At 36.5% G+C, this 25,405-nt stretch overlaps 1 protein-coding gene across 2 annotated transcripts in view; it reads right to left on the bottom strand.

The window, feature by feature from the left end:
• The window catches only part of WDR72 (WD repeat domain 72), a 247,152-nt gene that overhangs the window by 199,010 nt on the left and 22,737 nt on the right, over nt 1-25,405 (bottom strand). Inside the window, exons 1-6 of one of the 2 annotated variants that reach the window (XM_003827853.6) lie at nt 20,258-20,426; nt 10,023-10,129; nt 3,821-3,899; nt 2,406-2,580; nt 1,647-1,723; nt 16-135 (exon numbers count right to left, since the gene is read on the bottom strand). In XM_003827853.6, the coding sequence (XP_003827901.4) occupies nt 16-135; nt 1,647-1,723; nt 2,406-2,580; nt 3,821-3,899; nt 10,023-10,129; nt 20,258-20,410 (711 nt within the window). In that variant the 5' untranslated portion in view covers nt 20,411-20,426. Of the gene's footprint in view, nt 1-15; nt 136-1,646; nt 1,724-2,405; nt 2,581-3,820; nt 3,900-10,022; nt 10,130-20,257; nt 20,427-25,405 lie in introns of those variants that run through there. The other variant, XM_008953180.5, reaches the window with a different exon arrangement.

Raw genomic sequence — 25,405 nt, forward strand, 5'->3', positions numbered from 1 at the left:
GTTACTTTATAATACCTTCCAACATTTAGAAAATACCACCAATAGAAGTCTCTCAGTATATGTGCAAAATCGAATTGTCTGGCAGTTCAAGGACTCAAGAAACTTGGATTCTTTTTCACAGACATCTTGCTTTTCCTTCAAAAGGAAAGAAAATCTTTTAGTACTAGTTCCAGGTAATTCATACACAGCCATGAGAAGACCTGCTTCCCGTACATCTCAAGTAGATCACACCATTATAAAATGAAAAGTATCTGAGTTACCTTTTGAGTGTTTGAACTAAGAAGTTACTTGGCAATAGAAGCTGTGTACCTGGGTGATGAAATAATCTGTACACCCAACCCCCACAACACTTAATTTACCTGTATAACAAACCTGCGTATGTACTCCTGAAAATTTAAAAAAAAATTAAAAAATATAGGATGTATTTCTTGAAAAAAAAAAAAAAGCTGTGATCAGGAAATCCACTTAGATTCAAGGGCTCATTACATGCAACCATTCAACAAACATTCTTTGGGGAACTACGGCTGGATGCTGAGAATGTCAAGATGAGAATAAGCTACAGACTGTTAGATATGGCAGAAAGGTCAAACAAAAAAATCTAAAATGATGACTAAAAAAACCTACAGTATTTTATTTTATTTTATTTTATTTTATTTTATTTTATTTTTTCCTTGAGACACAGTCTTGCTGTGTCGCCAAGGATGGAGTGCAGTGGCAGGATCTCGGCTCACTGCAACCCCCGCCTCCCGGGTTCAAACGATTCTCCTCCCTCAGCCTCCTGAGTAGCTAGGATTACAGGTGCACTCCACCACTCCCTGCTAAATTTTTTTTTTTTTGTATTTTTAGTAGAGATGAGGTTTCACCATGTTGGACAGGCTAGTCTTGAACTCCTGACCTCTGGTGATCCGCTCGCCTTAGCCTCCCAAAGTGCTGGGATTACAGGCGTGAGCCACTGTGCATGGCCTAGTATTTTGATTGCTTAAACAGAAAAAAAATGAACAAAGTGCCAACACACAGCACATAGAATAGTACATTCTCAATAAGTTTGTGAAAATGCTGGATGTGTGTTTCTTAAGCTCAGCATACCATCACAATTCCTAGGCTTCCTCAACCAATAAATTCCTGAAAAGACCTCAGAACTCCTTGGGGAAGCCTAAATAATTTTGTCATCAACACACATAGTATGGCTGTTCTTTTGTCCATCATCTCAACTTGTAGCCTGATGCCAGTGAATAGGTGAATATACTGGACTCCCCAGGGACATGCCCCTCAAGTTTTTAGGGTCATTTGCTTGCCACTGTTCACATATACTCAGAAAAAAGGGGGATTTCCTCTGTAACGAACACAGAGATGTTCTATTTTTTAAAAGATTAAAAATGTAATCTTTCTCTGTGTGTGTGTGTGTGTGTGTGTGTGTAAATGAAAACATTTGCATATACATGGAGAAAAGATTGGAAGGATACAAGCCAAGTGTACCAAGGCTCACCCCTGGGAAGATGGATGGGGGAAATATATGGAAGTAGAATTTACACACTCCTATGTTATTTGAACTTTTGACAATAAACATGTAATAGCCTTAAAATTTATACATTTTAATGAATATGCTTGAAATTGTAAGGAAAAGAGAGTAGGGTTCCCAAGCCAACCTGAATGCTGTTGATAGATGAGGAAAGATCCCATACTTTGAGCTCACCAGCTACTGATACCACCAAGAGAGAATCTTCTGTGAAAATAATAAAAGTCACATATAAGCTTACCATGGATATAATTGGGTAGGCAAAAATCATTTCACAGTCATTTAAGAATTATGCAGGGCTGTGTAGATAGAAAATTTTCAGCTTTGGAGTTACTTTTTAACTAGAAAAAATAAACATTTTACATCGTGCTCCAAATCTGTTTTAAAATTTCAAAGTGATTCCTAGGTATAAGAAGAGCACCACTAGAAGCAGAACCACATTGCAAATCATCATAAAATGAAGCCTTCCTATTTCGGAAGTAAGTGAGGCGCCAACTTCCACTTCCCTTTGCAGTCACTCATTACAGAAACAGAATTATCAATACTACATCTAGAAGATACAGCAGGGCAAAATTCCAGGAGTCCTGCTAATCCACAACAAAACCTGCTTGTCACTCTTAAAATGTAACAAGCAGAACTTGGTTATAAAAACACAGATTCTCCTCTTTCCCCCTCATCTTAACCTTTTGCTGACTTTCCAATGTTTTGAACCACTGGCATGGGTGTTCTTAGTTTTTCTTGATCAGGTGTATTACAGACATATCCTCATTAATAGGTAAACATAAAGAAGCATTCTTTCTGAATTTCTGCCCAATAATTTGACAAATAATTCAAAAGTAGATATTTTTATATGCACTCTCTCTACTGTCAGATAATATCCAACTATTACCTTGAATTCTCATGGAGTGAACAATGCACATGCAGTTGATCCAGTCAGGAAACTGAGATGATCTAAAACTGTGAACAACAGCCAAAGTTTTGGCGTCAATTATAAGGACATCTTGATATTCTCCACAACAAAGAAGCCAGCCTTCTCCTGTCATCCGGAATGAGCAGTGGTAATACTACGTATATGGAAAGCAAAGCAAACATTTAATTATCACTAGAAATTAACATAATTTGGCTACATTGAAGATTTCTCTAGACTTTAGTTTTAGCATATGATCAATTAAGGTATTGAACTGAATAGCAACTAAAATTTCTCTTAGTTCAGTTATTCCAAACTCCTATTGGCACTTTAGTCTCATTTGCATCTCATGATTTTTCTAGGGAAAGAGAGATCCCTTGGAAGAAGTAATTTTATTCTAAATCATGGAAAGCTCACAATTATATTATTTCTGGAGTGCAACTTGGAACTAAACAGCAACAACAGGGCCAGGCACAGTGGTTCATGCCTATAATCCCAGCGCTTTGGGAGGAGGCTATGGTGGGAAGACCACTTCAGGCCAGGAATTTGAGGTTGCCGTTAGCACCACTGCACTTCAGCCTGGGTGACAGAGCAAGACCCTGTCTCTTAAAGAGAAAAAATTAATAGCAACAACAAAACCCAGGTTCCTTGCCATAGCAACAATGCTGTATGTTAAAAAGAAATAAAGTGTTTGAAGGGCATTTGAGGATTATTATGCCAAATAAGTTTTGGAAATCTTTTATTAAAGATCAAGTAATGCATTCTACTTTTAACCAGCTCTCTCTGTGCAGGGTTTTATTTCCAAAAAAAATAGAAGAGAGTTCATGAATGTTACAATGCACATCATCAACACTAAGAGTGTAAAATATTTTAAAACACGGTCAGCACCATTGGAATCATGCAATCACACTACATATGCTTGGAAACCATCTACTAAAAGCCAAGATTTGCTTTAAAGATTGGGAAGTGATTATAAAAGTTATATACAGAGAAATTAAGAACCTATCCACCAAAACATAGGGTTTAAAATTGGAAATGAGGGAGAAAAAAACTGTGTGTGCTTTATAAGACAGCACATCATTAAAACTGAATTTTTACACATGTACAAGTATGTGTATATTTTGTAGCACCAAGGCAGTATATGGAAATTGTCTTTCAAATCTGTTAGAAAGATACAAAAATGAAAGAATCAGGGGGAAAATCTGCTTGAATAATACTTTTTGGGAAAGCAAAATGCCAAAACAGCAGACAATTACTGGTGATATTTGACCCTCATGACAAAATAAAAATTCAAGCAAAGAATATTCTCCAAAGATGTTTCTTTAGAAGTGTATTTGCAAATGCCCTAAACAAGTTGCAGAATCTAGAAATGCCCTGAAGGAAGTGAGCGTACTTACACAGATTGCAGTGTGCCTGTAAGGAAGTGTAGCCTTCTCCACGCACTGTCCATTGGTGACATTCCAAACACACATCTCCCTAGCAGAGATAACTTTGTATTATTCTCTGTCATTTCCACTCAATTGGCTGGAATAATTTTTGTGCCACCAAGTTTTTCTTTAGTGCTGCACTTAAGTGCAGCCTGATCATTTATGTGGCTTTTTGTTACAGATTACTGGGCAAGAAAATGTTGTGGTCATTAGCAGGGATGACATACTGTATCTGTATCTTTTTGTTTGGGTAATTACACCCTGCTGCCAGCCTGCAAACCTTACTTTAGAGACAACCCGGCCTACAACAAATTGTGGGGATACAGCTATCACAGCCTGTTAGTGACAGTACAACAATCTTTCAGTGGAAACTGTATCCTCTTGAAAATGCTTTATTTCACTGAACTTAAACTACATATTCTGAAAATCACAATGCATCAAGCGCTGCATCTTCTGAGGCCAATGTATCATTTTTGTAAAAACAAACAGTGCCACCAAGAGGCTACATTTGGTCTATCATTGATAACAGTTTATCTCTGCTTCTCCTGATTTGAAATCCTAAAATCATCCTTGCCACTTAATATTTAGAAAAATATTATTATTTTGAAAACTCTTACTTCGTTTATGTATTACAAAGACATAGTTTTAAAATACAGTTACAAAGTACACCCAGCATAGGGTAGTTTATATGACTTCACAAAAATCAGAATGGCTGTTTCAGAATTGTTTGGTAATATTCTTCAGTCTTGAGAGTTTTAACACATAAGCAAAATTTTCCATGCAAGAAAAACAAAAGTTTTATAGGCCTTAAAGGAGATACTGCCATTATACTAAGAAACAAAATATATAGACTAATAATGTCAACAACTGTATGCATTTGGTGATTTGCAGGCTTTTTTGTTTTTCTAACCAAACATGGGAACTCAATCTTCTACATGAGTAGTTCTTAAAATGGGGCAATTTTGCTACCCCTTATTCCCCCTACATTCCAAGGACACTTGGTAATATTTGGAGATATTTTTGGTTGTTGGAACTAGGAACACACTAGTGGCATCTAGTGGGGAGAGGCAAGGGATGCTGCCAAATATCCTACAATGCATAGAACAGTACCCCACAACAAAGAATTATCTGTTCCTAAATGCCATTAGTACTGAGGTTGAGAAATGATATTCTAGAAATAGACACAAAATATTCATAGTATTTTCCCTCTGTTTATATCCAGCCTCATTCCAGAAAGATTTAAGGTAACCTGAAAAGACATATAATTCTATAAAATAGGAGGAAAAAATCTCTCTGTGTGTGTCTGTGTGTATGTACTAAAAAATAAGATTGGGAGGAAGGTAGATATTGAAATAATATATCTCAAAGGGAAACAAACTAATAATGCATCTATAAAATAAAGAAATATATTGCAAAGGTAAAGTAATTGAACCTTACGCAGTCAACATTATAAAATTTTAGCTCTTTAAGGGATTTGAGCTTATTAACAAGGTTTTTGACTCTAGCTATGCATCAACAACCACCTGATACTATTCCAAATACTATCTCCAGAGATTCTAATTCCATGACTCCTGGCATGTGTGGTTGGGATCCTGGCATGTGTGGTTTTGAAAAGCACCTGGTCAGTTGACTTGTTTCTAGCCCATTTCTAAACCAGTAGCTCTAAATTCTAGCTATACATTAGACTTATTTGAGAACTTTTAAAAAATACTGATGGCTGACCATGCAGATATCAAATCAGGCCAATTAATTCACATTTTCCAGGATTGGAACCTGGACACCAATAAAAGTTCCTTTAAAAATATTAATGTATTTAAACCATCTTGGATCCCATTGCTTTCCCTATTTGTTTGCTTATCATTTTATTTTCTATATTAAATCTGAAAATAAAATGAAAATATATCACAAAGCAAAAATTTGCTCTTTGCCTATCAATTTTGTTTAATAAAAGAAAGCAAATTTGTGGTGTATGAAATGGAACACTGACATCTTACCTGGAACCATATAAGTTACATAGGTAAAAATCAGACATGAAATTGAACTAGTAAAAAACATAATCTTTTCATTTTCTGAAGCTGTCACCTAAGTTTGTACATAGCTAAAATCACATTCTGTTATAAAAAAATTAAATTTAAGAATTTTTAAAACCTTAATAAATTTTAAGAATTTTAAAAATCTTAAGAATTTTTAAAAATTTTAAAAACCTTAAGATTTTTAAAAATTTTAAAAATCTTAAGAATTTTTAAAAGCTTAAAAATTCTTAAATTTTTATTTCAATGAAAAGAAAACGGCAGATGAAAGTGTCTACGACATATAACATTAGAAAATTGTTATATTCTCACTACAAATTCCTTGAAAAGGGGAATTTTTTGGTCTTATTCAACTTTACATCCCCACCTCAGCACCTCAATAAAAATTTATTCCATGGATAAATACATCAGCCACCATTCTTCCATACACTTTCTATCTTTTGGAAATATATTATTTTCTCTTGACCTCATTCTTAGTTTTCATATTTGTGTGCTTATAACACTATAGTTTTGTTCAAACTTTAATGAAGTGTCTGGAAGGAGAGGAGATAAACATGAATGCTTGCTTTGCCATCTTGCATTGGAAGTCTATTACATTTTTCAAACTCTTTTCCCTTGTCTTTTATTATACTTTCATTTTTTCTTTGGCATTCTCAGCCTCCTCTTCTTCCTCTGTCTGCTTCTTAAGTGCTGGTTTTCCCTAGATATTTGTCTTATACTTTCTTACATCCTTATATTTCACTCTCTTCCTGGGTAAGTTATCTACTCCCCTGGCTTCAGGTACTGTTATTATGCTATTGGAAGCCCAGAGCGGTTTACTTCAGCTCTATATTTCTATAGGCAACTAGCTTTTAGACATCTCCACCTGTGTGACTTTCAGGAGATCACACACTTTCATGTTCAAAATGAAGCATAGCATCTTCTCTCTTTGGTTCATTATCTCAATGAATGATATCGTTACTAATAAATTTCCCGTAACTCTTGACCCAACATTTTCTCTCACTCTCCCAAATGTGGGTACTTGCTACTTCAAATATGGGCTCTGGGCCAGCAGTACCCGCATAGTCTAGGAATGCTTTGGAAATGCAAGTTACTAGACCCTAGCCCAGACCTACTACATCTGTATTTTCGGTAGTGGGGCCCAGAAATCTCTAATTAAACAAACTCTGCAGGTGATTCTGGTGCATGCTCAGGATTGAGAAGCACTCACCTAGCGGCTTCCAAGTCCTGGTGCCCTACTTCTCTGGGCTCATCTCTTGCCAGTAACTAAACTTTTATTAATAAGTTATAAACCTTTCTATTGGGGCCAAGGCTTTTTGCCTTAAAATTTTATTAACTATACATATATAAAAATAATATAGTCATACCAACCTTATTTTGATTAGTATACATATGATAATGCATAATTGGAATTACTATTTTATTCAGATTTATTCTACTAATTTATTTTGTGCTATTTGTCCCATTTTTTAAAAAAAATTGTTTTCTTTGAATTAAACTTTTTTTAATTAAAAGTTACATACTCTTTATTTTTTATTTCTTTTGTCTATTGTTTCTGTAGCTACTAAACAATACTTGAAATGTAAACATATAAATATAGCTTAAGGTCTAAAGTCAATCAACATCTTTACCCACCTCTAGAACACCAGAATGTGTGGGATCTTATTACTACATTATTATATGCTATTGTTGACCAGAATCGCATATGTGTGAATGGGTGTATATAAATATCATTATGTCTTATAAAGTTTCTGCAGCTTTGCTGGGTTTTGTTCAATATTCCTTCTTCCATCTCAAATCTTCCTTCTGAAATCATTGTTCTTCTTACTAAAGAATATCATTTAGAAATGTGTTATTATACTTATCGAGAGTCTGTTGGTACAGTGAGCACCTTTAGTTTTTGTTTGTCTGAAGGTTTATTATTTTGCCGCAATTTTTCAAAAGTGTTTTTGTTGGATATACAATTCCAAGCTGACAGATATTTTCTGTCCACTTTTTGAAGGGATTTCACTGCTGTCATTATAGTAGGGAAGTCAGCTCTCTGCTTAATTAACACTCCTTGGTAAATAAACTGCTTTTTCTCACTGTCTACCTACAGGATCTTCTCTTTTTCTTTGGCATTCTGTTGTTTTAACATCAGGTCTCCAATGGTTTATTTTCATTATCCTAGAATTTTCTGTGATTGCTGAATCTGAGGATGCATGCCTACAAATAAAATAATAATTTGAGAAAAATATTAAACACTGAGCCATAAAGCAACTCTGGGTCCCCTCTGGTCACCATAAAGGCAAAAATGCTAAGTCCATAGCCAATATCTGGGACTTCTCAAATCTAAATATGCATTGTTGTTTGGAAAATAATGGGGCAAGCCTAGTAGGAGTAATAATTTCCAGTGAATAAAGTTAAGACTTGCTAAGAACACAGTAGCTGAAGCATAGGTACTACCTAAAAAGTATCTTATAGATACAGCATAAGTTTTAGAAACCTCAAAAGCACAAAGTTCTAGAAAATTCAAATCAACTTGGTGAAGGAGGACAGCTAGGTAGACTGAAACTAGACTCCCAGGCTCTTTAACAATATTTACAGGGCTCATACAGCAGAATTCATCTTTCATCAAAAATATATCCATTAACCCCTAGTTTCTCTTTTGGAGTTAGATCACTATGGGCAAAGATCTGAAGCTGAAACTCAGTAACTTTTCAGACCTTTTTCTCAGTTAGCTATTATGTATTTCTCAATTTTTTCATGTAGCCCCAGAAAAAAATTCACCATCCCCAAAATTCTCTAGATTGGGAATAAATATCTCAGCATGTGTAGCAGACTTTGTGGCAGCCCTGGTGAATGAAAGCTACAAGCAAAGGTTAAAAAAGGAATGTAAAAGTTCAATCCCACTAAATATTACAATTAATGATTTACTATAAGCTATGGAAATAGGTATCTCTTTGATACCTGTTCAACTAGCCAGCATATTAAACTATTCTGTTTATACAAGCTGGACCTTGATTCCTCACTATTCTTTTGGTTTTCAGAATTCAGAAGCGTATAATTTCTCTTTGTATTAAAAACAAAAGAGAGGCTTATCTTGTTTCAACTAGAAACCCAATCCCTTATTCATAAATGCATATTGAATTGATATGACATTCCTGAGTATATTTTGGCAAATAACTCATCAGGAGCTTAGTTCATAGTATTTTATTCCATCAGTGGAGCTTTTTCCTACAGGTAAGTCCTATTTCATGAGGGCAAGCTTTGCTCCCATGAAACTGCACCCAAATCACTGGCTATGTTCCTTTTCCATCTCTCTGCCACCATTCTACTGATAATTGAGTCCTCTCCTCTGTGAGATTTATTTATTTATTTATTTTTATTTTTTATTTTTATTTATTTATTTATTTATTTATTTTGAGACTGTCGCCCAGGCTGGAGTGCAGTGGCGCCATCTTAGCTCACTGCAACCTCTGCCTCCTGGGTTCAAGTAATTCTCCCTCCTCAGCCTCCCGAGTAGCTGGGATTACAGGCATGCATCACCAAGCCCAGGCCAATTTTTCTATTTTTAATAGAGTCAGGGTTTCGTCACGTCGGCCAGGCTGGTCTCAAACTCCTGACCTCAGGTGATCCGCCTGACTCAGCCTCCGAAAGTGCTGGGATTACAGGCAGGAGCCACCGTGCCTGGCCTGTTAGTTTTATAGTAGCATCAGACAAGGGTACAACATGAAGACTGTAACTATTAAATTGTTTTGTAAAACTATGAAAGCTTGGATGGGTTTGCTTAAGAGCTCAAAGTGTGTTACTACATGAGAAAAGACAAACACCTAGACTTTTTCATTGCTGATTCTACAATACTAGGCATTGGTCACTGAACCTCACCCAGTAAGAGTGCTACAAGTTCTGATACACATGTTGAGATGCTTAACTTGGTCCCAATCCAGCAACAAGAGTATTGAGTGAGGGTTCATAATACTGATTACATTCCTTGGGATCATCACACAAGTTATTCAAACTTTCTATATCTAAATGTTCCTACATGTGAGAGGCACATGTTGATCACAAAGGTTTCCTTCAGCCCTAAAATTGTATTCCATTGTAGTTTTTAAAAAGGGAAGGAAATGGCGAAGGGGACAAAGTTTACATACCATACCTACCCATTTTCAGCAGCACTAACAATGTAGGGCTGTTTAGAGAAGTCCCTTGCTCTTGCCAAACATGTTACTGAAGCTGAATGACCAAATAGGAGTTCTTTCGCTGAAATCTGAAAATAATGAGAGTGAGCTTTTAAATAATTGTAAACTGTTTGAAGAATAAAAACACCACAATATAGTATTCATAACTCTGATTAGGAAATTCTGTTGTTTTTGTTGTATACAAGTTTCAAGAAAACTGATATATGTAATATCAACATCCACAGACTAATAAACTTCTAGGTAGAGGAATTGTGCTGTAGACAGGTTTTGTTTGTTTTGGTTTGGTGTCCATCATGAAACCTCCATGACTGCCAGCCTGTCTTACAACAGCTAGGTTGTGAATACAAATAAGTTTGTGTTGATGCTTCCTCTGAACAAAATGTCCCCTCAATAATAGTAGTACATTAATGTTCAGAGTTCAGAATTCAAACTAACTTCACAAAATAATACAAGAGAAAATATTACCCTTTTTGAAACCACCATAACACCCTATATGGTGATAGGAATGTAAATTGGTACAGCTATTTTTAAAAACAGTATAGAGGTTCCTCAATAAAAATAAAAATAGAACTTACACATGGCTCAGGATTCCCACTTCTAGGTATATACCCAAAGGGAATGAAACCAGTATCTCAGAGAGGTATCTGTACCCCCATGTTCATTGCAGCATTATTCACAGCAGCCAAAATATGGAAACAATCTAAGTGTCCATTAACGGATGCAGAGATAAATAAAATGTGTCACATACAGTCTTCCCTCATTATCCATGGGGGACTGGTTCCAGGACACTGCTGCCCCACACCCCATGCCCCATCACTTAAGTACCTAAATGCCAGGATGCTCAAGTCTGCAATATAAAAGTATTGGCATATAGCCTATGAACATCTTTCATATCCTTTAAATCAGCTCTAGATTACTTATAATACCTAATACAATATAAATGCTATGTAAATTGCTTTTATACTATATTTTTTAGGGAATAATGACAAGGGAAAAAGTCAGTACATGTTTAGTACAGATGTAATCCTCTTTTCTTTTTCCAAGTTTTCAATCCACAGTTGGTTGAATCCATGGATGCAGAAGCCATGGACATGAAGGGCCGACTGTATACACAATGGAATAGTATACAGCCAAATAAATAAAAAAGAAAGAAATCCTGCCATTTGTGACAACATGGATGGACATAGAGGATATTATGCTAAATAAAATAATCCAGACACAGAAAGACAAATACTATATGATCTCACTTCTATGCAGAACCTAAAAGGCCAAACTCATAGAAACAGAATTAGTGGTTGCCAATGGCTGGGGGTGAGGGAAGAATGAAGTAATGTTGCTCAAAGGGTACAAACACTGAATTACACATAAGTTTTGGGATCTAATGTACACATGGTGACTATAGTTACTACTATATGGTATACTTCAAATTTCCTGAGAGAGTAGGTCTTAAGAGTTCTTGCCACACACACACAAAATGATTATGTGAGGTGATAGATGTGTTAATTAATTTGATTGTTGTATTAGTCCATTCTCACACTGCTATAAAGAACTACCTGAGACCAAGTAATTCATGAAGAAAAGAGGTTTAACTGACTCACAGTTCCACAGGCTTAACAGGAAGCATGACTGGGAGGCCTCAGGAAACTTACAATCACGGTGGAAGGTGAAGGAGAAGGAAGCACATCTAATCATGGCAGAGCAGGAGACGGAGAGTGACGGGGGATGTGCCACAAACTTTTAAACCATAGGATCTCACGAGAACTCACTCACTATCACAAGAACAGCATGAGAAAATCACCCCCATGATCCAATCACCTCCCACGGGGTCCCTCCCACAACACGTGGAGATTACAATTCAACATGAGATATGCGTGGGGACACAGAGCCAAAACATATCATTTGTGGTAATCATTTCACAATGTATTCATATATCAAATCATCACTCTGTACACCTTAAACCTATATAATTTTACTAGTTAATTACAGCTGAATAAAGTTAATATAAAAACGACTAAAATTCCATTAGTCATAGACTAAATATCAGACCAGTTACCATGGAGGAAATTTTAGGCATCAAGTTACACTTCTAAATTATCTATATTACCTAAAATTTCTAAAATTAAAACATCTTTCTTATTTATATAAAAAATAAGAAAAGATCAAGAAAATAAGAAAACAAGCCACAGATTGAGAGAAATATTTTCAAAAGTCATACCTGATAAAGGACTATTATCCAAAATACACAAAGAACTCTTAAAATTCAACAATAAGAAAGTTAAAAACCTAATTAAAATATAGTCAAAAGATCTGAGCAGACACCTCACCAAAGAAAACATACAGATGGCAAGTGAACATATAAAAAGGTGCTCCATATCGTATGTCATAAGAGAAGTTCAAATTAAAAAACAATGAGAAACCACAGCACACCTATTAAAATGGCCAAAATCCAGAACATTGGCAACATCAAATGCTGGCCGGGATGTGGAGCAACAGGAATTCCCACTCACTGCTAGTGAGAATGCAAAATAGGACAGCCACTTTGGAAAAGAGTTCAGTAGTTTCATATAAAACTAAACATATTCTTACCATACAACACAGCAATCATGCTCATTGATATTTAACCCAAATAAGTTGAAAAGCTGTGTCCACACAAAAATATGTACACAAATGTTTACCGTAGCTTTATCCATAATTGCCAAAATGTGATAGCAACCAAGATATCCTTCAAGTGGTGAACAGATAAATTATGGTACATATATACAATGAAATATTAATCAGCGCTAAAAAGAAATCAGCTATCAAGCCATGAAAACACACGGAAAAACCATTGATGTGTATTACCATATGAAAGAAGCCAATCTGTAAAGGTTTTATGATTCCAACTATACGACATTGTGGAAAAGGCAAAACTTAGCAGACAATAAAAACATTAGTGGTTGTCAGGGGTTTGTGGGGAGCAGGAGATAAATAGATGGGGCACAGAGAATTTTTAGGGCAGTGAAACTATTCGGTATGATGCTATAATAATGGATACACCAACCTGGCTAACAGGACGAACCTCATATCTATTAAAAATATAAAAATTAGCCAGGAGTGGTAGTATGTGCCTTAATCCCAGCTACTTGGGAGGCTGAGGCAGTAGATTTGCTTGAATCTGGGAGGTGGAGGTTGCAGTGAGCCAAGATTGCACCACTGCACTACAGCCTGGGTGACAGAATGAGAGTTCATCTCAAGAAAAAAAAAAAGATACGTGTCATTATACATTTGTCAAATCCCATAAAACGTACAATACCAAGAGTGAACCAATGCTTGATGATATGTAAGTTAATTGGTTGTAATATATATATATGTGTGTGTGTGTGTATATATATGTATGTGTGTATATATATGTATGTGTGTATATATATGTATGTGTATATATATATATATATATATATATATATATATATATATACACACACACACACTGCTCTAGTGTGGGATGTTAATGGTGAGGGAGACTGTGTGTACATGTGTGTTGGGAGGGGGGCGGGGCTGATCAGGTATTTCTGAAACTCCCTGTACCTTCCAGTCAGTTTTGCTTTAAACCTAAAACTGCTTTCAAAAATAGTCTATTGAAATACTTTTTAAAAATATCTTATTTATCTTCCTGCCTCAGAAATACTAAAATTAACCTTCCTACATTAAAAACAAAATTTTAACTAAATGATTCTTTAAAATATCGATGCTGGCCAAGCATGGTGGTTCATGTTTATAATCCCAGCACTTTGGCAGGCAGAGGCAAGAGGATCACTTGAATCCAGAAATTCAAGACCAGCCTGGGCAACGTAGTGAGACCTCATCTCTACAAATAATTTTTAAAAATTAGCTGGGCATGGTGGCGCACATCTGTGACCCCAGCTACTCAGGAGGCTAGGGTGGAAGAATCGCTTGAGCTCTAACAGACAAAGCTGCAGCAAGCTGAGCTCATGCCACTGCACTACAGCCTGGGTGACAGAGTGAGATCCCATCTCAAGAAAAAACAAACACCCAGTGCTTTCCTCCTACATGACAATTTTAAAAATATGACACTAAGGGCTAATTCCCCTACTATCTCATGTGTGAAAGAAGTAAATTCCTCATTATTTTGTAAAACAAGATGATGAAAATTAAATTACAAAACAGAAAACATGTAAGATCTCCTCAGATGGAGAAAGAGTTGTCAATAATAAACCAAACATTGCCCCGGCGCGGTCGGTGGCTCATGCCTGTAATCCCAGCACTTTGGGAGGCTGAGGCGGGTGGATCACTTGAGGTCAGATATTCGAGACCAGCCTAGCCAACATAGTGAAACCCCATGTCTATTAAAAATACAAAAATTAGCTGGGTGTAGTGGATCTCATCACTGCACTCCAGCCTGGGTGACAGAGTGAGACTCTGTCTTAAAAAAAAAAAAAAAAAAAAAGACCAAAAATTGAATTTGAATGGCTAGCAAATGTCTTGTGGGTAATAAAAATCTATTTTCCAAATGAATTAATATCTATTATGTTTTTTCCGAACTATACGAACATATGTAGATGGTAACTCAGCCATATTAATGAGGATAAATTATTTCATGACATAATTGTTCTCTGCCTTTGTATCATTTCTATCATAATCAGAAATATTTCCTTCTTAAAAGAGCTGTTGTCAGACTAACTTTTTAGTGCTACAAGAAGTGTTTTGTGGTTGATTAGAATCCTGCACAATTCAAGTTCGCTCTACCTTTTTCCTGAGAAGTACAGAAGGTTCCATCTCAGAGAACAACATACTATCTTTCCCTGTCATCACACTCAGGGGTGCATATCCCTATGCATTTAATCCCTTTCCAGTCTATTAAAAGCCAAATTAAGCAATCAATGAGGGAACATCAAGGATATTCCCTCCTCCAGAGAAAATCTACCATGGACAAAATATCAGAACAGAACATCATGGTCTTTCATATGAAGTCCTCATTCTACTACTAAATCCCCACATATAGTTGAATAAGCTGTGACAGTTCACTAAAATTTCCTCATTTACCATATTGTAGAACTGCTGTGAAGAATAACAAAATTCAAAAATTCTACAATCACACTTAGTCATTGTCATGATGAAATCTGCAAGACCTTTCCTGTTGTCCATTAGCTCTACTTTTATGAAGCATTGTTTCCTCCTGACCACCACCATCACCTCCAGGTACTTCCAACAGCACAATGGGAGACTGAAAAGAACACACAACTTGATGAATGTATTAGTCTGTTTTCACACCGCTGATAAAGACATAACTGAGACTGGGCAATTTATAAAAGAAAGAAGTTTAATGGACTTACAGTTCCACATGGCTGGGGAGGCCTCCCAATCATGGTGGAAGGCAAGGAGGAGCAAGTCACATCTTACCTGGATGGCAGCAGGCAAAGAGAGATATTGGGCAAGGAAACTCTCCTTTTTAAAACGATCAGATCTTGTGAGACTAACTCACTTTCACGAGAATAGCATGGGAAAGACCAGGCTTATGATTCAATTATGTACCCTTGGGTTTTTTCCAAAACATGTGGGAATTGTGGGAGATACAATTCAAGATGAAACATGGATGGGGACAGAGCCAAACCACATCAATGAACATCTACCATATTCCAGACAAAAACACAATCACAGAGTAGTGTTTAAATCCCCATTTCACAGGTGAGGAAATTGAAGCTCAAAGAATATAAGTCATTTGCCCAGTATCACAGAGTTGGTAAATATCAGGGCTGGCACTTGACTAAGATCTCCATTCTTTGTCTCCACACATTGCTCTTCTTCATTTTATTGTGTTTCCTTCTGAGTATTAGACAGGCGGAAGAGCAGAACATAGCAATACTAAGGGAATCTATCTGACAGGATATTCACCACACCTTTCTCTATGCTTTTAAGAAAACAAGCAATCAATGCCAGAAAACCCAAGTAAAGAATTTGCTGCCACAGGATTTGGAGAAGCTCCTCACTGGTAGACTTCACAAAATTCTGGGGAAACTAGAGGGCTATGGGAGTCAGACTTTGAACTCAAAGGCAGCATGTATAATCTAGGCATGCAGTGAGAAGCCCAAGACAGGGAGACACTTATTCTCTAGCTCCCCTATGCCCTGCCATCCCACTGCACATGGTCAAGGAAAGACTGAGGCACATCTTCAAACCCCTATTGAATACTTGGGCACTCTGAGACGTGCAGAACTTACACCACCTTTTTTCCTTCCCTATTCCTATTCTCTAATCACCTTTATTCCTTATGCAAATGAATAATACCATCATTCTACCAGTCCCACCCAGCTCCCAAACCCCAAATCTGGGAAAGATCCTTGGCTGTTCCTGCTCCCTTACCCTACATCCAATCAGTTTCTCAGTTCTGTCCATTCTCTCTTCTTAATGACTTTTCAGTTTTCATCTCCTCTTCATCCTCACTGCCATTCATTTGGTTTATCCTCAAAACCTTTCTTGAGTAAATTACAGTAGAAGTCTGCTAGCCATAGTCCCTGTCCCTGATGTCAGCTCCCCCTTTCTCCAATATGCCCTTCACATTGCTAGCAAGTGATCTTCTAAAACCCAAATACAATTGAATAGTATTATGTCATCTTCTCACATAAAATATCCTCTAAAGCCCTTAAAATCACCATTGCTTTTAATCATTATGTGCTATTAGCTCTATCTAGTGAAAACAAAACAAAACAAAACTTATAAACCCCTCAGCCTGTGGGATTCCATGCTGGACCCATCCTGTCCTTTCCAGATGAGCCTGTCACTTCTAATTCACCATGTATGCTCCAGGTCTACTCAACTACTTTTACCAGTTCCCTTAAGGCAAAATGCTCATGACTTTCACACACACTTGTCATTCCCTGTGTCTACAAACTCACCTTCAATTCCTGTGCATTCTTTAGAACTCAGCTCAAGCATCACTCTCAGAAAGGCTTTCCATTCAAAAACATAACAGGATACCACTTAACACCCATTAGAACGGCTATTTCAAAAAAAAAAAAAAAAGTAACTAGCACTGGTGAGGATACAGGGAAATTGGTTGCCCTGTGTACTGCAGGTGGGAATGCAAAGTGTGCAGCCACCATAGGAGTGCCTCAAAAAATTTACAATAGAATTAACACTCCATAAATATGTACAAAATTATGTGTCAATTAAAAATAATTTCAAAAATAGAATTACTACATGAACCAGCAATTCCACTTCTCAGTATGTACCCAAAAGAGTTGAAAGCAAGGATACCAACAGTTATGTGTGCACCCATGTGTATAGCAGCATCATTCACAATAGCCAAAAGGTGGAAGCAACCCATGTATGTATCCATAGATGAACAGATAAACAAAATGTGGTATATATATACAGTGGAATATTATTCAAACTTAAGAAGAAAGGAAATACTGTCATATGCTCCAGCATGAATGAACCTTGAAGACATTATACTAAATAAAATAAGCCAATCACAGACAAATACTGTATGATTCCACTTACAGGAGATATGTAGAATAGTCAACTTCATAGAGATGGAAAGTATCTCAGTGCCTTACAAATTCCTATTTACAAGTCTGTCTCCCGTACTGGACTCCGAGAAACCTGGAGGAGGGATTTGTGCCTAGAACAAAAAGTACCTGTGTAGTTTGCCTAATGAAAGCATAAATAAGTGTCCCTGGTTTGTTTTTCCATTTTGCGTGGTGGCAAGCGAGTGTTTAAGACCACAGAACCTGATGTATTCTCTTACCTACATACTTTTGGAGGGGAAAAGAACTTTCCAAACTTAGTATGAAGAGAAAATAAATGGCTCCCTGTTCACTTTACAACCTCCCATGCCCGACTTCCTTCTCTTCTTCCTACCATCCTCTCCCTGAGATGCTGCCCTACAGTGACTCAGTCACCCATGTAGTTACATCCTTTTTTACAGTCTCTTCTGTCCTCAAGGACTCCTTTTTTTCTACCCCTACCCAAATTATTCCTTTATATACACATTTTTTAAACAAAAATAAAATTAAACCACTAAGTATTAACCCATTAATCTACTCACTTGACCACTTTATGGATAACAAGAGGATTTGTTGAGAACTGAAAAGTGCCCTTGATTTTTTTCATTCTGGAGTTTTCCCTACTAATAGTTGATTAGTTGCAATGTGGGGGGCAAGATTCATGGGAAAACAAGAGATGCTATTTATTCAGTCTGGCTCTATGGTTAGCCATAGAAAATGTTCGGGAAAATCTTTACATGGAGTATCTCACATTCATACGAATCAATAACTTTGTGTAATTAACTTTTGCACAATGTCCTCACAGTGAATTTGAAAAACACAAAGCTGATCCCGTCCCCAACTTAAATCTCCTCTATAGTTCTCGAGAATTCAATATAAATTCCTTCACTTGTCATCTCAACTTCTCCACGCCTAGGCCCCTGTCTTCCCCTCTGGCCTTACCTCTCTTTGATCCTTTTTCACACCTAGGTTAAGGCAACAAACAGCTCCTCCCTTTCCTCCAAGCACAGGCAGTCTCCTTAATGTAGAATAACTTTGCTTCTTCCACTCTCACCAATCTAATTCCTATTCCCAGCCCATATCTCTATCCCTGGATTTCTCTGTATCAGCACTCTGGGCATTTGGAATGGAAAAATTATTTATTGTGAGGAGCTGTCATGTGCACTATATGACCTTTGTAGTATCTCTGGCTCCACCCACTACATGCCACCTTGTCCTTCAATTGTGACAACCAAAATGTCTGTAGATAGTAACAGATGTCTCTTGGGAGGAAAATTGCTCCCTGTAAGAACCACTACTCTGAATCCAAGCAGAAGACTTGCTCCTAAGAGACCCATGGCATAACTTCTCCACTGAATATGGAGTGCAGACCATTCCCTGCTTAGAGTGCCTTACATCATAACTGTGCCACAGTAGCCAGTTTTTTTCTGTACTACACTGTAACCTCCTGGGCAGCCAGCACCAGGTCTTATCATTCACATTTGAATTTACAAATGAGTACCCACCATACCACACAACTTATAGCATGCACTCAACAAATGTATGCTAAACAAAAGTTGAATAAATATTAGCAATGCCTTTATAAATATGAAGATGCTAGAATTCCAGATTTCTTAAGCTTATAGTGACCTACATATTATTACACAACTATTCTAGCCAGAAAATAATACACTTAAACATTAAAAATAAGTAAGATATTTTAGTCACTTAGAATCTGTGTTTAAACTATAATAGAAAATTAATGTTTTAATTTTCAAAGGGAGCCACTATTTTTAAAGCACAACTGTTGCAATAATACCCATCCTTCCTTCAAGAACGTTCATTAACATTGAGCTGAGCTGGTCTGCAATGCAGTTCTTGGCAGTCCTGTAGTAGAACTGTTCAGTGATGGGAGATGTTAATTAATTACACTATAAAATAGAATTACAATTAATTGTTAATTTAGGTTTTAAAGTGACAAACTTTAAAGGCTAAAAATAGTCTTTGATCTTTAAAAGGCTTCTTAATGAGGGCAGTATACTTTAACTACATCATTAGTTTAACTGTTCAAATTGGGTCTAGAGACTGCTAGAGTTAAGCAAATATCTATTCCGATATGTTAAATGTTTATGACTTGAGACAGGGACAATTAATTGCTAATCAATGGGCCAAATCCTAGGTGAGGTCAGGTTATGAAATAGAAGGACGAAAATAGTAAATTGGATTTAGAGCATTTTGATGTGATCTGTAAAAATCACAGGCAGGCAGAGACTAAAAGAATAGCAAGAAGGCCAAATGAGCAGAAACATCCACATAATTAAGATATTACTCATTTAGTTAATCGTGGCTTTCAAGGGTGCCCTTTGTTTAGATTAATGAGCCATAATTTTTAAAATTATACTTACATGCCTGTAGTTCAGTTACTTAAACATATAATTCAGGATATAAAATAGTAAAACTCAGCATAGCTTAAAGGATGGTAACACTTAGCTGTAGCTAAGATTAGCAATATTCATAATATAATTTTCAAATATGATCTTGATCGATCATATAATACTTTATTTTCTCAAAATTCAGAAGTAAAATCAATTTATTACTTTAATGAACATCTTTTTAACAATCATGCAAACCTTCCACTGTCATTGCAGATAGAAAATGCAAGTTGTCCGTATTTTGTGAGTGGTGTCTGTTCCAATATCAGTAGCTTTCACTAACCTTTAGTTCATGTGAGAGATTCCAGAGGCAGAGCTGACCCTCTTGACTTCCAGTCACAATCGTTCGCTGGTCATCAGTGATCATGATGGCAGTGATGCTGTGGGGAGGGGCCTTCTGTCCCCAGAGTGCCACTGCCTGCAGGGAAGTCCTCATTTTGGACGAATCCTGACATACAAAGAAGGGAAGAAGCATACATGGTCATCTTTTTGAAATTTGAGGAAACCGATAATATTATAAGCAGATTTATGATGACCAAACTTCAATGATGTGTTCTCCTGGGGCTATGGAAAAGGGTGTTTCCCCGTCAATTAGAATAGAAAGTAGTCATCAGAAACTGAAATTACCATGCACACTACTAATTCATCAAACAAGAATGACTTATCTTCAAATTCCTTATTATTGATGAAGAGAAAGAAAGGAATGGTCTATTCACTTCACACCCAGCTCTTCCTGTGGCTACATCCAACTTGCTGCAAAGTCCTGCTGGGCCTCTCAAGAAGCATAGAGCTGTCTACATGGTATAATTTGAAGCCAGCTTTGCAGACTCTCTCTCCCTAGAAATGTTACCTCATCTAGGTAATAAATACCTGAAATTGGTGAATTTGCTATTAAAAAAATAAATCTTTTCCATAAAAACAGTGTTTCCTAGTCTTCAAGATTCATGTATGACTGTCATGATTTCTGCCATATTCTATTTTTAATAATAATTTTTATTTTACCTATTTTTATGTTTGGTATCTTCCTAAACAATAATCTTTATGAAATTACTACATTCATATGTTAGTTACAAGGGTTAAAATGAATACATAAGTATCAAAAAATGTTATCTATGACCACCCAAAGTATCACTCAGTGATGTGTGCATTATATTTTGTGAAACACTGAGTTAAATATTCTCCCCAAATTGTCATTCCTTCCTGAAACACAAACAATTTTGGGAGACAATTTAGCATTATATATTTAATCCCATTAAAAATGTCCAAAAGAGAGGAGAAAGGGGCCAAGCATACTTCCCACATTGCTTTGAGAAAGTCAAGAAAATGAAAACCTTCTGTCCTGCAGGATTTCTGTTGCTAAACCACCAAAAAGGTAAATACCAATATAAATTTTTAAAACTTATGATACATGTTATTTCTAATGTTCAATTATATATGTCTACACACACACAAATATATACATAAACATGGGTATGCACTGACACTATGAACACAAATTTTCCTTGTAGTTCCATTGTCTGGAATTCAGTATCTAGTTCCCCATTTTCACTTCTTAGGTCAATATGTTAGTCTATCTAGTCTATAATACACTTGCATTATTCTAACTGCCATGTCCAAACACCATGAAGCCAAAGTTTCTACAGGAAATGTTCTGAGCATTGCAATTCTGAATACCAGGATTATACATATTAATCATACTACAAAGCTACCCAGAGAGTTCTGATTTCAATAATACTGTAACCAGAACACAGACCTTCTTCTGCTTCAAACACAGAGAAAAATGCATTATACCTATTTTCAAGTTGTTGCTTCCTGACCAAGCTTATCAATAAGTCTGGAAAATCCCAAGCAGTGAAAAACTAAGAGAAACCAGAAAACCAGTACAATAAGTATTGGAACTAAATTAGTATGTGGCTTTTTGGCTAAGAGTTTGCATATTAATCCCTATGTAAGGATAGGAAGCAAAACTCTCAGAAGTGGCCTTGCTCAATGAAAGAGGAACAGAAAAACTACCCCAGGAAGATAAGAAAGAGTATTTCCAAATCTCCCAAGAAAAATCTGTCAAGCCTGAAGTACAAATGGGTTGGGACTAAAAAAAAAAAAAAAATTTAATATTATATATAATTCCGGAATGAATTTCTTCACATGGGGATTCTGGAATTATGTATAATACTTTTATGATAATTATATATAAAAAATTGTTTCCAGGTCAATGATACTATTGGGAGGCTTGTCAGAAACACTACAGACCTATTTGAATATCTAAATTTTTTTAAAAGACCATGACAAGTGTTAATGGCTAGGCGCAGTGTCTCAGGCCTGTAATCACAGCACTTTGGGAGGCCGAGGTAGGTGGAGCACTTGAACCCAGCAGTTCGGGACCAGCCTGACCAACATGGTGAAACTCCCTCTCTACTAAAAATACAAAAATTAGCCAGGCATGGTGGCACACACTGGTAATCCTACCTCGGGAGGCTGAGGCGGGGAAATCACTTGAACCCAGGAGGTAGAGGTTGCAGTGAGCTGAGATTGTGCCACTGCACTCCAGCCTGGGCTACAGAGCAAGACAGGGGGAAAAAAAAAGACCATGACAAGTATTAAGAAGAATGTACAGCAACTGGAACTCATACACTGACGGGGGGAATGTACAATGGAAAACAGTTTGGCAGAAAGAGGTCAGTGATTGCTCAAGGAAAGAAAAAACAGAACAGTGACATTACAATGGGGAGTAAGAAAATTTTTGAAGGTGGTAGATAAGTTCATTATTTTAATTATGGTAATGGTTTCATGAGGGTATACATATGTCAAAACTTAAATTTATACTTTAAATGTATTTATGTATACACGCAAATATTATGTGTGTCAATTATACTTCAATAAAGTTGTTTAATGTTTTACTTAAGGCATTCTGAAAGACACTCTCACTATCAAGAGTGAACGGGATTTCTGTAAAACAATTAGCCCCAGTAGCAAATAATCTTACAATAAAAAATTATAAAACATTCAAGATAAACCATGAGCAAACAGAAAGATTAGTACCCCAGGAACTAACAATAAGTGAACAATCTAAAACATATTTCAAAAGAAGAACAAATATAATAAATTATTATAAATCAATAAATAGACAAAAGATGAAATTAAAAACCCAAAGAAAAAACCTAAAAAAGGTAGACTTTTAAAAGAAACAAATATTACTTCTAGAAATAAAACATAATCGTTAAAATATAACAAATCTCAAAAGGACAAATCAGAATAGACCCAAGTGAAGGGAGAATAATTAACTTAAATACAATTTTCAGGAAATTTCCCAGAATACAGCAAGAAGTCATTAAAAAAAAATGAAAATGTTGAGTAAAAAGAATTCAGAGACATTAAGATAAATCACAGATGTTAAGAGATACAGATGCTAAGTGAAAAGACCCAATATTTATCTAATATAAGCTCCAAAAATGATAGAACCCTTTCCCTTCTTTGCTAATTCAGTCCTAAAGCCATGGAGTATTAATAGAACAGAGCAAGAGTGGAGTGTTGGAGTTCAAATAGTATGAGGAGGGCATCAGGATAGGAAGACAGTGGAGTAGAGCCCAGGGATGGTGAGTGAGGTGTCCAAATGTGGGGGCAGCTGCATGTGAGGTGCAGCCGCATGGAAGCTGCAGCCTCCAAGCAGGGTGAAGAGGAGTAATGTATACAGGGCTGTCTGGCACTGGGTATTGGAGCAGGAACAAGTGAGAAAGGAGCTCACATAATGAGGTTCCTCAACAAGGAGTGTCATGAGCCTAACAGGGGTAAGGACAGTGAAGGAAGTGGCCCTGCTGTGAGGGGCCAGAGCTTGGGCAGGGTGAGGAGGACATCAACTTACAAGGATGGTCTGGCACAAAGTGTTGAAGCCCAAGGAGGATAGGAAGGCATGCACACTGAGGGGTGTTGAGCATCCTGAGAGCACTGGTAGGATGAGAAAAGTTGCTGCCTGAAAACGTAATCAGATGTAGTAAAGGAATACAGGGACAAGCGGGATATTCACATATTAGGCAGTGGACAGGTCCACAAGAAGTGTTAAAGCCAGAAAATGATCAGGAGGGCATCCACACAGAGGACAGGGTAGCACGTTTACAGGAAATTGGTTACATAACAGACTGATGGCCAATAATTAGTATATTGCTTATTTATAACAGGAATCAGATTTCTTACTGTTAGAAAAAAAGAGTTAGAAATATGGAAAGGAAAAAACTTGAATGATCCCTGTGGTACTGGAGTCGAATTAGAGGAACTGGTGTAAAACAAAGGTAGATGTAAAACACACACACACACACACACAGACTTGCCATCTCTGTTAGCTGGAGTCTTGGGAGAAGCAACACTCCAATAGCAATGGGCTTACATAGCATCTCTAAATACTATTCTCTACTAAAAAGGAATCAGGTTTTATTGGGAAACTGGTTGACTCCAGGCCTGGAGCAGGGAAACACAAGATGCTACTGGACTAAATTGCTGTTAAGACAAGGAAGTGCTCAAACAGTGAGGATATATCAAAGGAACACAGAAGTCTGCTTGAAGGACCTCCCACAGGCCAAACCATGGACAATTTGAGCATCGGAATAAATAATGTTAGCAACAGAATGAATAAATGGATTAAACTTGCTAGTTAAAAGACAAAAATCATCAATTAGAATATATCCTACTATATCTTACTTACAAAAGATTCCTAAAATACTAACGTAGAAAGGTTGAAAATAAAGAGGTGAATAATAATGTACCAGGCAAATAGTAATAAAAGAAAACTGAGATAATACTGGACAAAATGGGCTTTAAAGCAAAACCACTGTTCGGGGGGGTGGTGGTCACTATATAATGATTAAATAAGTCATTCACCAGAAAAGGATAATAGTCTCTAGATACTCAACAGCAGAGTCTCAAAATACATAAAACACAATATAGCATAATCACTAAGAAAAGTTGGTAAATTAACTATGACACAGAGAGATTTTACATGTTTCAATTAGTAATAAACAGATCAAGCAGACAACAAAAATTTAAGGATATTAAATACTTGAACCACATAATTTGTATTAGTAACATCACAAAAATATGTAGATTCCTGCATCTAGGAATTAAATAAAAATACATTTCAATGAGACCACGCATACAACATTTATAAAACTGTGACCCTCCTGGACCACAAAACAGGTCCCAAAACATCTAAAAGGATTAATACCATTTAGGAAACATTATCTGACCACAATCGATAAAAATCTGAAACTGCCTCCTTCCCCACTCCTGTAACATATGCATAACACAAAAGTTTAAAATATTCCCTGTCTGAATGTTTGGAAACTAAAACAAATTCTAAATGATCCCTGGGCTACCAAGAAAACATAATATAAATTCGATGTAGTTAAGACTCAAAAGTATGAAAACGTTGTATAATAAAACT

The sequence above is a fragment of the Pan paniscus genome, chromosome 16 (genome assembly GCF_029289425.2).
Source record: "Pan paniscus chromosome 16, NHGRI_mPanPan1-v2.0_pri, whole genome shotgun sequence".
Lineage (NCBI taxonomy): Eukaryota > Metazoa > Chordata > Mammalia > Primates > Hominidae > Pan > Pan paniscus.